Source organism: Saccostrea echinata, unplaced genomic scaffold (genome assembly GCF_033153115.1).
Source record: "Saccostrea echinata isolate AGI-Se365-2 ecotype Australia unplaced genomic scaffold, CSIRO_AGI_Sech_v1 ptg000016l, whole genome shotgun sequence".
In the NCBI taxonomy this organism is placed as follows: Eukaryota; Metazoa; Mollusca; class Bivalvia; order Ostreida; family Ostreidae; genus Saccostrea; species Saccostrea echinata.
In genome coordinates this window covers 8,698,482-8,712,965 of record NW_026889765.1, presented here as the reverse complement: position 1 = coordinate 8,712,965, position 14,484 = coordinate 8,698,482, and the positions used below count along the sequence as shown (strand labels likewise).

At 33.6% G+C, this 14,484-nt stretch overlaps 1 protein-coding gene across 1 annotated transcript in view; it reads left to right on the top strand.

Moving 5' to 3' along the window:
• Positions 1-14,484, top strand: part of LOC133188398 (receptor-type tyrosine-protein phosphatase N2-like) — a 107,580-nt gene that overhangs the window by 90,442 nt on the left and 2,654 nt on the right. The window contains exons 13-19 of the mRNA XM_061323797.1: positions 751-805; positions 1,988-2,135; positions 5,766-5,839; positions 6,829-6,906; positions 8,476-8,595; positions 11,922-12,088; positions 14,309-14,362. Of these exons, the coding sequence (XP_061179781.1) occupies positions 751-805; positions 1,988-2,135; positions 5,766-5,839; positions 6,829-6,906; positions 8,476-8,595; positions 11,922-12,088; positions 14,309-14,362 (696 nt within the window). The remainder of the gene's footprint in view (positions 1-750; positions 806-1,987; positions 2,136-5,765; positions 5,840-6,828; positions 6,907-8,475; positions 8,596-11,921; positions 12,089-14,308; positions 14,363-14,484) is intronic.

The following is a 14,484-nucleotide window of genomic DNA, read 5'->3' as shown; positions in this document are numbered from 1 at the left end:
ACTCGTACATTGAGATCAGTGTCTTGTCGACAACCCTAATTATTTTTGGTGAATGAATTGAACAAAATTAATGCTGTTTTATGTTGTTGTTTGGTTCTACATTTGAAGAAATATCCCCACAGGGAAGAAATGAAAGATCAGTAAATCGGGGGGAAAAAAGGGGGGATGAGGGTTTATCAAAAAAAGTAGAGTGGTGTTCCAGATCTTGGCCATTGAACTGATTTCTAACTTCAACAATGAGGTCATTAAGGAGATGTGAAGCTCTCCCATTTATTCCAAGCATAAACTTCTATGAACAATCTGAATCATTAATACTTTTACATTTTTATTCTATTACATTGAATATGAATATATATATTTTTTGCAAAGAAGTAGTCAAATGAAAAATATGATTCCATTATACAGTTGAACTTTGCTATCTCGAACACTGATGTCTCAAATACCATGGAAATGTCGAAGTGATTTAGAAGTCCCAACCCCTCATTCTTTTAAGTATTTTACCCTGGATATCTCAAATCCTTGGATATCTCAGAAGTTTTTTCTCTGTCCCATCAAGTTCGAGATAACGAGAGTTTGACTGTGTATATATATATATATATATATATATATATATATATATATATATATATATATATATATATATATATATATATATATATACATGTATGTATAAGAGAGTATTCAACATAATCAGATTGTGTTCACTGCAAGCAGAATTCATTGTCTTATATTTTATTGTTGTTATTTCAGGAGTGAAGAGCCGGTTACCTCAAATATGGACATCTCGACTGGACATATCGTATTGGTATGTCTGTGTGTTTGTGTAGTAATTCATAGTTTTGTTTTAGAAAGTACATGGTTATGCTGAATAGCTTGGCCCAAGTAAAATTGACATTATGGTTTTTAAGGCTAATTTTCTTTAAAACAGATATGGGCAAGGGACTTGATTTTTTTCCCCCGATTGGTGTCTGCATTACCAACTTTTTATTTGATTGCAAACATATGATAAAAATTGCGATGTGGCTACCTCAAAATGGATGTGGGCAGGCCTGAGAACTGTAATTTTTATTTTATGTAGCCTTGTGTGTATTTTCCTTTCTATGAAACAGATTTACATTTAGTAAATGTAAACACAGAAGATTCACTTATAATAAGGATACTGTATACGGGGTTATTTTTGCCCCATGTTATTTATATATATGCCCTTTCACATTTGTAAACAATTTTGCCCCATTTTAAATTCACCCAGTTTTGTTTAAGAAATTATGCTGTGTTCTTTGCATTCACACTATTTTAAATTCACCAAACTGAGAATAGGGCAAAAGGGGCAAAAATTTCCTTGTATACAGTATATTTAACAAAAAATTAGGATTTAATGTCTTAAATGTGTTGAATATTTTGAAAACCATTCTATAAATTTTGATCTCTACAAATTGACAGTTTGTACTTATGAAAGCACTGCTAATATCACTTTAATTAACGGCTAACTGTTATTATTATTTCCCTTATATTCAAAATAGTGAAACATGATGCATCAAGTTAATTTAAATTTGTTTATCACAGTTGTATAACTTGGTATATATATATATATATATATATATATATATATATATATATATATATATATATATATATATATATATATATATATATATATATATGATTGTCTGGAAGCAGTGAAGTTCCTCTCTGATAGATTGGTATTTTTTGGTGTTTGTGGATGCATGACTAATAAATAGATGGAAAAAGCCCAATCTCTTCATCATGTTTTGCTTAATTGGGCTAGCCATTAATTTGGTGTAATTAACTAGCCCAACTTTTCTCATGCTAACCCTAAAGTGATGTGATATGAAAGATACAGTAAATTTCACTGACAGTAAATTATGATGCAAGTATCTGTATGAAATGACTGCATAAAATTCTATCTATCTGTGAAATTGTACTAATCCTGTGTAAGAGAATACAAACACCTGTTGTGTTGTTTCAGTCATACATGGAGGATCACCTGAAAAACAAGGACCGACTGGACAGGGAGTGGGAGGGACTCTGTAGCTACGAGGCTGACCCCTCCAGTACAAATGTGGCCAACGACCCGGCTAACATCCGCAAGAACCGGTATAGCGACACTGTGCCCTGTAAGTGTAAAACAGACAAAATCATAACGTACCAGATATAAGAAATGTTAAGTTATCAACAAGTTGAACTTGGAGAGGTCAGGGTTTGTTTAAAATTTGGTTGCATGAAAATTAATTCTTTGCAGTCATCTGAAAAACTTATAGTACTTAAATACCTCAACAAAAAAGCATACAGTCAAAAATTTTCCAAGTAAGGTTTGAGTATAGCAATTTGGATTTAGAATTTAAATTTTATTTTGTACATTACTGTAAAATCACATATTCTTGTGGGATCAAATTTTTGTGGTTATAGAGGAAGAATTACTTGTTCAAGGTGATTTTTTTTTTGTTTTTTTTGTGGAATTAAACCTTATATCACAGTATAAAATTTTTACATTTCATGAAGGATCATGGGTCTCTTCATAGCATTTAAACGATGAAAAACTTCCACAAAAAAAATATCTATGTTTTATATAAAGGGAAATTTTTTTCTCTGTTTTATTTTTGCCCCTTTTGCCCTTGTTGCTAGTGGGGAGCAAATTTAAAATGGGGCAAATCCAAAAAAGACGGCATAATCTCATAAGCAAAACTTTGTCTGGGCCAAAATTGTTTGGAAGTATTAAATGACATGGGCCAAAAATAACCCTGAATACAGTATATAAAAGGGACACATATAAGCCTTTGGTTTTGGAGCCTGATGAGAGCTGTGAATAGAGAGAATATTTAGGTCCCTTATTTCCCTCGATCTGTTAGAACTTGTAGAAGTCATGACATGCAGTATCATTTTCTCCCTTGGGAGGGAAAGCACACATAATAAGTGTGCTGGTATGGAACCTTATACCTTGAGATTTCGGATGATAAAAGCCATTTCGAATTTGCCGTTGCATTTTATCAATTCATAGCCATTTCATGTGGGAGATCTTGACAGAAAAAAATGATGGATCTTGTGGAGTGCTGCAGTTGTTTCGATCTGGCGCAAATGTTGACTGAACATTGACAGAGTGGGGAGAAGTTTGTATGGTGGGGGTAGGATTACGTTTACCTGATACCGAGTCTGAAGCCACGGTCCATTACTTGGTATTTGTTATATGGTGAACAGGGGATATGTTCAGTGCAGTTTGTTGTTATCATATGGATAATTCAGAATAAGGTTTTTGCCATTTTTATCAGTGGCTTTTCTGCTAATGCTGTCCTTATTAATGACGTTATATCATGTTACTTGGTTTTCAATAGCTGAGAGAATTGTAAAATGAGTGTGTCATTGAATGTTTCAGTTTAGAAATGATAAACTTATATTTTAAACAATATGTTAAAGATAAATCTATATAGTTAGTTTAATTGTTTTGTTTTTTTTTTCTTTTGGAGAAATGAAAACTAGATTTTAATTATATAATGTCTGTGTTTCCCCCAAAATTTGAAGATTTTTTCATGTTAAACTAATTTGACTCTATGTAGAAGTTTAGAAATTGAAAAACCAAAACAAAGCTTTCAAAATATGTAACTTAATGTGATACTGTTTTTGAAGCAGATATATCAGCTATACAAATTTTCACACTCAGAATATCAGATCAGATAAGATGTAATGCAGTATATATATAGGCATTACCTGTTGAAATTCCACTTATGTTGTATTCTGCTGATATTGCTGAGGTGTCAGTCAAATTGAGGGAACTCCTCGGGATTTATCCATCAAAATAATCAGAAATTTTTTTACCCACTAACCCCCTTTTAGTTTACTTGTATTTTGATTCTTCGTTGAATTTGATAGTCATCTCAAAAATTATTTTTTAGAAAGTTTAACCCCAGGATCATTAGTTTTCAGAAAAAGAAATCTCATTTATTGACTATGAAAAATCACAAAAAGTTATATGGGATTTCCCGCCATATTTTCAATGTTTGTATTTCAAAAATGTGCTCACGAATCTTATTTTTTTCGTTTTTATTTTGCTTCAGATATTGAACATGTATCAATTGAAGTGTCAAAACTGAAAAAATTATATGCAAGTTATCACAGAGAAATGCATCTTTAACTAATACATGTGTTTGGTTATATACAGGGTTGTACATGATAACTATATAGTTACAGATTTTTGTTTCATGAAATGGCTTCATTCTCTAAAAAATACTGAAATCTCTTTAAGTTCTGTTCTGATCAGGATAAGATTAACTTAGCCTCTGATGAAATTCTGTACAAAGAATTTTAATATTCTTAAAATTAATTTAAAGATTAATATTATTTTATATTAATTTATACAGATTGAATTGGAATAGATAGCACACTTTTTGCCCATTCAAGACTTAATTCTCACAGAGATTTTTTTTCATGTAATAATATGAGATCAGCTGTTATGTGTTTATACTTACATGTATTATTGAGATTATGCTGTTTAGCAATGTTGGACTCAATTCTTCAATGAAATATTGGAAACTGGAGAGTTTTTTCATTAGATTAAATGTTAACTGAAAAATTGAATGAGAGTTTGGAGTAACAACATTTTATGGTCCACAGAAGTACAATAAAAATTAAACCAAAACATGTAAAACTGGATGTCTGTAGTATCTGGTATGGAATATTCTTTCCGTGATGACAGAATCCTGGCAATAATACCCTGGCATTTTTATGGTCAGATGATTCAGAACCGACAAGTATAAAATTACGGAATTAAATTGCATGCTCACGAGTGGAAGTCGGAATAATACAACCGAGCTGGCATTAAACACGCCAATTCGCAGTCGATAGGGCTGAGCGAAAGCAATAGTATTTTGTCAGACAAAATTGAAATTGGTCTTGTCTTGCACGATAGGCCAGCAGACACAGTGTTATTTTCTATGGGAAGGACAGGCACATTGCTGGCTTTGCGATTCCCTGTCACTGTTATGGTTCTCTAGTCTATCATTTTCTGGTGGCTTTTTCAAAGAAAAATCAATAGTTTGACTTTTGTGAGTAATTACTGCATTTGATGTGCATCTTAGGAGATAAACCGTTTCTGCTAGACCCATGTTTGAGCCATGTAATTTTATTTTGTGTATGGCTTTCCAACAGAAGACAAATGAAATAAATCTGTCTTATTTCAGACAAGTCAAAAAGGTCACTGTTTATATGCTAGTGACATGGAATTAAGATGACCATTGTTACATGTAGTGTATGAGGAAAAAAAATACCACACCTGTATAGTTTTAATGGATAGAGATATCTGTCATTTTGTCTGCAGTACATGAATTTATATATAAATGTTTTTGGTAGTAGGTAATGTACTAAGCTATAGGCATACACTAATACACAACTACCAACTCTTGGGACTCTGTTTAAGGCCTCTTGGAGGCCAAGGTACCACCTGACCTTGACCTTGCTCTACTTTAGGTACACTTTTTTGGTGTGTAGATACATTTCTCAATCATCTTCCAGGGGTCAGTTATGACTAAAACCATTTTTTTTTTCAAATTATATTCTTCATCATGTTCGTAACATAGAAAATTGAATATTATGATATTTATAAGAATTAGAAAAGACTTTTGGATTAGCAATTAAAAGAAATTCTTAGGTTGGCTGGATGATGGAATCTACTAAAATTGGAGGTGTTAGTTGTACGTCCTTTTGTAAAACAGGGCTGCATGAATACTGGTAATAAAGACGTTCTCATTTTATTTCAGATGACCATTCTCGAGTGGTTCTGTCCACCAGTAGTAATGCTTCAAGTTCAGACTACATCAATGCCAGTACCATTGTAAGTAACATAATACAGTGGTGGATAGTCCATGTTAGAGACTTTTTTTTACCTTCAAGTAATAAAGAGTTGCATATGAAACCTGTTGAAATGATGAAATACACCCGTTGGTAAAGATTTAAAAACCATGTGTAAAAATATGATCCCATCTCTGAACTTGAAGAAGTAATTAAAAGAATTAATTTGTGAAAATGGTTTGGACGTATCAAATTCATATTATAAAAATTGCATATTTTAAATCATGTCCATTGAAAATGTTACCTATAGCTACCAAGTTATCAAACTGCACAGTCCTTGCATACAAATTTTGCAGTATAATGGATTTTAACCATCAGCTATTGCAAAAATCTGTGTAATATTGAATTTGTGGGGACATTTATACTATTGGCTTTGAGATTAATTGACATCAAGACATGCAGATAATTGACAGATATAATGCTGTATTGATTAAAGAACATTACTGTTAAACAGCCATCTAAACCAGTCGTATTTCAGATCTGCCGACAAAATGTCAATGTGAGATTATTAACCGGGATTGGGGTCAAGATAATCAAGACGTTAAATGATACGCCATTCACTGGTTGACAACTACCCACAATTTCTTCTGAAGGTTCAAATTAATGACAGAAATTGACAAGAAATAATAAGTGATTTAATAGGGATATAATTGAAAACATACATTAAGAACGTCAAGTTGTTGAGATGGGATGGCGTACATAATTTCTTGATGGTATCATATGTCATAGTTTCTTGATTGTATTGTAAAAGTTATGCCTTTAGGTCTTGAAAAAAAGCTGCATAAACATCCTCCCATTAGATTATTGAATAATCCTTGTGAATCTAGCAATTTTAGTCTATGTTTTGCTATCTGCTACTGCTATCAGGGACTCTGTTTATTTGTTACCAAGGAAGTTTAGATTTAAGATATTTCATTGTGAATTGAGTTTAAAAGTACTAACTAACCAACTGATATTCTTTTTTACCCCCAGACGGATCATGACCCAAGAAATCCCGCCTACATTGCCACCCAGGGACCTCTACCTCACACAGTGGCAGACTTCTGGCAGGTAATGAGATCATGCAAATACACTTATTTAATAACTTAATTAACAGTTGTTGAAGTCACCCACGCGGTGCAGTGGTTAGAGCATTTGCTCTAGTTGCGGCATAAGGAGTTGATCCTTACGTCACAGATTCGAATCCCACTGGACCTGAAGACTGGTCCTTCGGATAAGACTGTATAAACCGAGGTCCCGTGTCACAATAGATATTGGCACGAAAAAGATCCCTCACTGCTCAATGGCAAATTGACTAGAAGAAATCGATTACAATGAATTGTTTGTTTATCATTATTCTAAAAACTTAGTCCTCAAAAATCATGTTTTCAAAATTTATTTGTACTGTGTAGCATGCTTTTACGAATGCCAAACCTGACTGAAAAATGAACTAAATTGAAAATGGCGATCGAGCCTACAAAGAATATGGCAGGAAATCATACCGCAGTGGACCGTTTCACTCCTAACTTTTTCCAATGTCATAAATCAAGGTTTAGTGATTAAAGTCAGTGATAAGAAGATGCCTATGATTTCCAAGTTCTAAATTTCATTGGTCAAAGTCAGCAATAGATGCCTATTGATATTTCTAAATGTCATAGGTCAAGGTTAACAACGGGAAGATGCATATTATTTCCAAGGTTTAAATGTTGCAGTTCAAAGTCAGTGATAGATTGAAAAGATTGCAAAATCATGTCTTGCCTTAATCAGAGATGTGGATTGCAGGTGGCAAAATCTGGGACGCTAGTTTGTTATTTAAAGGAAATGTTCTAATTAATGTTGCCCTTGTCTTGTATGCATTTCAGAATTTTTTTTCATTCTGATTTAATAAAGCAATGTTACTAATCTAGATGAAAAAGCAAAATCTATTTTGAAAAATTAATTGTCAAAGCTAGGGGAAAAATTACACACTTTTTTACGATTTAAATAACTTGTTAGATTTAAAAAAAATATTTTAACAAGGAATGAAGCAAAATAATCTTTTTACAAATATAATCCCACAGCATCCCCATTAGAGGAAGAGTGTCAGTCGAAGTTGTCCATTTGTAGATCAGCATGTCATTACATAATGTCCATAGATGATGATCATTGTTTAGGGAATTTCCGTTAATGAAGTTTTGAAATGTTATATAATGAGAAAGAGAAATGATGTTTTATTTAGGGTATTAATGTAGTTTAATTATTACAAGGTTTCCTCTTTGTGTACTCTAAGAAAATCCTAATGAGTCATTGTGTTTCCAAATAAAGCACTAAATTCCAGTAATTTGATAATACGTGAGCTGATTATCTCAAAAGTTTTTTGTTTTGTTTGTATTTCTAATAGAGTATATAGCCTAGATAAGGATATTATATAAAGATGAACAGTCTTGCAAGTGTACCACTGGGTAAAACTGACGAAGTTGTTTAATTGTATCATATGGCACTGTTGTTTATCATTACATCAAAGTTCTTTATAAAGTGGTTTATTTATCGACAAAGTCTGTATATTACCAGTTATAGAACAAATAACTGTTCTATAGGTTTAGTTAAGATTCTTAATGTATTTTGAACTTGATATTTAATTTTTCTGTATTTTTTTTTCAGATGGTATGGGAGCAGGGTAGTGTTGTTATAGTGATGTTGACTCGATTGACAGAGAACGGAGAAGCTATGTGTTACCGTTACTGGCCCGAAGAAGGAAGTGATTTGTATCATATCTATGAAGTAAGTTTCATTATCTTTGACATTTGTTATGACTCTTGCAAGCAAAGCAGCAAAGCCAGAGGAGATATAAAGATTAAATTGCACTGGTGTTTGGCAGGGTGGGTCCTTAAGACCTGATCTTTTGACAAAGATACATACTATTAAAGCCATATTAAGAAGGAAATGGCTTTATAACATTGTAAATTGCAAGTTAGATTATAAATCTATGTGTTTTATCCTACAAACAGTTTTAGTCTGAGGGCCCATCTTCGGAAATTAACAGTAATCGTTGATGACTATTTGTGAAAAATTGCACATAAAAATCGTGCGAGAACCATTACCTGTGTACTTTATTTTGGGTCTAATTTCATGGGCATACAGTTTTTCTCACCTGAGCCGAAAGGCTCAGGTGAGCTTTTAGCTTTTCTGAACAAAATTTGTTGTCTGCCATCGTCATTGCATAATCTTTTTACAATTTCATCTTCTTCAAAACCACTGGGCCAATTTCGACCAAATTGGCACAATTTAAGCTTCCTTGGGTGAAGGGCATTCAGGTTTGTTCAAATAAAGGGCCACTCCCTCTTCCATGGGGAGATCATTAAGAAAAAGTAAAAATTGGGTGGGGTCATTTAAAAATCTTCTTCTCAAGAATCACTGGGCCAGAAATAATGAAACTTGGGTGAAAGCTTCCTGTCATACATGTAGATTCAAGTTTATTCAAAGCATGAACCCAGGTGGTAGGTCTAGACTACAATGGACAGTCAAAGTTTTACATAGGAATGCAAAGGAAAATTCTTTTAAAATCTTCAAAAGAACAGCAAACCATGATTAGTCATATTAATGCAGAAGCATTCTCAGTGTACATTCAAGTTTCTACAACCCATAACCCTAAGGGCAGGGCAGGGCCACAATAGAAGATCAAACATTTACATAGAACTATATAGGAAAAAAAAATCTTTTAAAATCCTCTTAAGTCATTATTAGTCAAAGAAATATTGAAGCATCCTCAGTTAGTTTAGCTTCAAGTTCAAATTATCACTCCCCCCCCCCCCCCCCCCCCCCTTTGGCCTTTTGGATGGTAGATTTAGACTAGTAATATATTTAAACTCTTCAATTTCTTAGCCAAAGTGCTCAGGTGAGTGATATGGCCCATGGTCTTCTTGTTTCTATTGCACCTAGTGATTGTTGTTTGAATTTGAGCAGATATTAAACAAATGTTTACCGGTAATTCATTTGCAGGAATGTTAAAACATTAAGTTACCCCCCACCCCCCCCCCCCACCCCCTTCCTTTTTTTTGCTTACAGTACTTGGGCATTAATTAGTAAAGCATTCTGCATTTTATAACAACTAATGTGATTTAAACAACTTAATTTTTAGCTCTACTGGTCAGAGACCAGAAGAGCTTATGCGATAGTAAGGTGTCCGTCGTCCGTCCGTCTGTCTGTCTGTCTGTCTGTCTGTCCGTCTGTCTGTAAACAATTTTTCAAAACGCTACTCCTCCTACAGTTTTGGTCCGATTTCAATATAACTTGGCACACAAGTAGACTACACTAAGATACATAATTTAGTGCATCGGTTTTTGATTTCGATGGACGGTGTTGCCATGGTTACTAAAAATAGAAATTTCTGTGAAATTCCTTTAAAACGTTACTCCTCCTACAGTTTTGGTCCGATTTCAATATAACTTGGCACACAAGTAGACTACACTAAGATACATAATTTAGTGCATCGGTTTTTGATTTTGATGGACGGTGTTGCCATGGTTACTAAAAATAGAAATTTCTGTGAAATTCCTTTAAAACGTTACTCCTCCTACAGTTTTGGTCCGATTTCAATATAACTTGGCACACAAGTAGACTACACTAAGATACATAATTTAGTGCATCGGTTTTTGATTTCGATGGACGGTGTTGCCATGGTTACTAAAAATAGAAATTTCTTTGAAATTCCTTTAAAACACTACTCCTCCTACAGTTTTGGTCCGATTTCAATATAACTTGGCACACAAGTAGACTACACTAAGATACATAATTTAGTGCATCGGTTTTTGATTTCGATGGACGGTGTTGCCTTGGTTACTAAAAATAGAAATTTCTGTGAAATTCCTTTAAAACGCTACTCCTCCTACAGTTTTGGTCCGATTTCAATATAACTTGGCACACAAGTAGACTACACTAAGATACATAATTTAGTGCATCGGTTTTTGATTTCGATGGACGGTGTTTCCATGGTTACTAAAAATAGAAATTTCCGTGAAATTCCTTTAAAACGCTACTCCTCCTACAGTTTTGGTCCGATTTCAATATAACTTGGCACACAAGTAGACTACACTAAGATACATAATTTAGTGCATCGGTTTTTGATTTCGATGGACGGTGTTGCAATGGTTACTAAAAATAGAAATTTCTGTGAAATTCCTTTAAAACGCTACTCCTCCTATAGGGTTGGTCCGATTTCAATATAACTTGGCACACAAGTAGACTACACTAAGATACATAATTTAGTGCATCGGTTTTTGATTTCGATGGACGGTGTTGCCATGGTTACTAAAAATAGAAATTTCTGTGAAATTCCTTTAAAACATTACTCCTCCTACAGTTTTGGTCCGATTTCAATATAACTTGGCACACAAGTAGACTACACTAAGATACATAATATAGTGCATCGGTTTTTGATTTCGATGGACGGTGTTGCCATGGTTACTAAAAATAGAAATTTCTGTGAAATTCCTTTAAAACGCTACTCCTCCTACAGTTTTGGTCCGATTTCAATATAACTTGGCACACAAGTAGACTACACTAAGGTTCATAATTTAGTGCATCGGTTTTTGATTTCGATGGACGGTGTTGCCATGGTTACTAAAAATAGAAATTTCTTTGAAATTCCTTTAAAACGTTACTCCTCCTACAATTTTGGTCTGATTTCAATCTAATTTGGCACACAGTTAGAATACACTACAATACATAATATGTATTTCTGTTTTTTTTTATTTGGGTGAATGGTGTTGTCATGGTTACTAAAAATAGAAATTTCCGTGAAATACTTTCAAAACGCTACTACTCCTAGTTTTCATTTGATTTCAATATAACTTGTCACAAAAGTAGACTACATTAAGATACATAATTCTATTTATTGTTGCATGTTGCAATGTTTCAAATCCAAGTGCTACTTTTCTTTTGTTATACAAACAGATCAGTAGAGCTACAGTCTCATCAGAGACTTCTGGTTCTTTCTCTGTTGACAACCATCCTTGGTCCCAAGTGTCAACAAAATACTTTTGCATTCTCACAAAGTGATGGTGATCTGTTTTATGTCACTCACTAAACTATTCTCTGTATTTTATTAGGTGCATCTGGTGTCAGAGCATATATGGTGTGATGATTATTTAGTTAGAAGCTTTTACCTGAAGAACTTGCAAACAAATGAGACTCGCACCGTCACTCAGTTCCATTTCCAGACCTGGCCGGATCTGGGAGTTCCCAAGTCCATCAAAGCTCTGCTCGATTTCAGAAGGTAAGGGAAATGCTATATCTTGTCAATAAACATAAACAATGCCCTTAATCTCCAATACTGGACAAAACTAAATAATCATAACTCTGGTTGTTCAACAGTAGGTGAAATTTCTCATTCCTAAAGAAGATTCTTTTATAAATATAATAGATTTTGGATCATAAGGCCTTAAAAACTGTGACAGGTCTTAAGGTATGAAACAAATGAAAGTATTTTTTCCTCAACCCTATAAGATTAGCAAAATTTCATTTCTTTATAAAGATTAGATTCAATATACTGTAAGCATACATTAATAAGCACACTCAAAATTTAATGCAGTCTTCCTCATCTGATTAGTATAATCATGAATTAGCACATTGGGGGCCAATATCAGCTCCTACATGCATTTGTTTTAATCATGTATTAGTATTAGTGCGTACATGAATTAATAAGTGGACAAGAAGAACTGCAAAAGGCGCTATTTAAGGTGCTAAAATATGAATAAAATAAGTACATTAGTAATTTAAAGGCTCACAACCATTGCACATCTTTATAAGTGCCTGAAAAAGGGGGAAAACCCTCCCAATTGATGCTGAGTTAGATTTCAAAGGTAAATCTTTAATGTAATTCTATCAACACTGTAAAAGGAAGCAAAGCTAAACAAAAACCTACATTTATAGAATTAAAAAAAAAAAATCAAAATTAAGTATATACCTACAAAAAACACTGGTTTATATGATCTAGCTTTTATTCAACAACAAAATTTTTAATTTCCAAAATTAAGGATCAATAACATTTGAAAACTTTTTGAATGGATTTCTTTGTTCTAAATTTATCTGTGTTGTAAATAGTCATTTGTTGTTGCCTGTTGCTTTTGTGAATTAAATCAACATAGTATTTAAAGAGCTATTTTAGACAAAAATCAGTTTTTCCAATCTTGCTTTTTGTGTCAACTTACTTTTTTGAAATATAGACCCTTAATAAGCACTCCATTTTATTGATGTAGTAAAGAAATGTTAAGAGTGGCCCGCTTTTGCTGTAGTAGGCATAGCGCCACATAGCTAGCCAGCGTTACTTAACCTTCTCAATTCCTATGACAGCTTTTGTGGTTTAGCAATTGTTGAGTCCACAAATTGCATAGTCACAAAAGTGATCAGGGATTTGATTGTGCCACTAATCACACTACTATAATCTTCACAAACCATAAGTAGAGGGATTGCTTAGTCACTAAAATGAACTGGAATGTAATCTTACCACTTATTCCACAGCTTTATTTACCAAAAACAAGAGTAGAGTGAGACTCACTGTTTTTGTGTTTCAAAACAAAAGGAAGACATCCAATCAATGCTCAGCAGAAGATGCCTTGTTTGCTGTTAAAGAAGATGAATAGCTTTGTAGATTGTTATGGAATCTCTGCTTTAAGCTGTATGCCCAAAAGAGGGTGGTCTGTGTAACAACATGAAGATCTATTTTATCCACAAGGAGAATTAACACAGGGTTGCCTGATTCTTAATGAAGATTACATTCTTTGAAACCTTCACGTCATCAAACAACTGCGTTAGTCCATGGAATGCTTAACCATTTGGTTGCACATTGGCACCGGTTTCAGCAAAATAAACAGAACTGGATGTGAGACGCAGATGTAAAATGTCACTGCTTTATACAACAGTCAGCTGAAAGTCACATGTATCCAAACCTTTGGCCCATTTCAGACGAATAATTATTTTTAAGTGTTCAACTAGAGAAAGCAGTACTGGAAAAATATGGTGCATTCTTGGACCTTTCCTTATTTCAAAATAAATGTTGTGATGTGTTTGTCTAGATGTTATTTGAGGGCCTGAAATGAATGAAAGTCTTTAACAACATTGCTGATTATTAAAGAACACAACATGATTAAAGGAAGAACTTGATTATGGGTGTTGTGATGCTTACTCCTAGTAATGAGTATATAGAAACAACAGTGAATGCTCTAACCGTCTTGTATGTCTTTGTATCAGTGTTGTGCCATTTTGCAATTGGATAGCACCCATTGTACTGAAATCTAATCAAAGTGACAATATGAGTAATGCCATGGCAAAAGTCTCTACTGTCAAGAAAATAAAAAGAGATATGATGCTGTATGATGTTGACAGTGATGTAAAGCCATGGATTGACAGTTTATTTTAATGTCTTCTTGAGTGTGATCATAGTCAAAAAGAGGGTGAAACAAAAGTTAAAAATGCTAATGTTGTTTTCTTTCTACAGGAAAGTGAATAAGTCCTACAGAGGGAGATCCTGTCCCATTGTTGTTCACTGCAGGTTTGTGCTCTATATTTGTATGTTTTTCTTTTCCTTTTTTTTTTGGGGGGGGGGGGGGGGAGAGGAGATTGCATGTTGATTTGTTCAGGTATTTATTTAAAGCATTCATACTGCATTGTTTA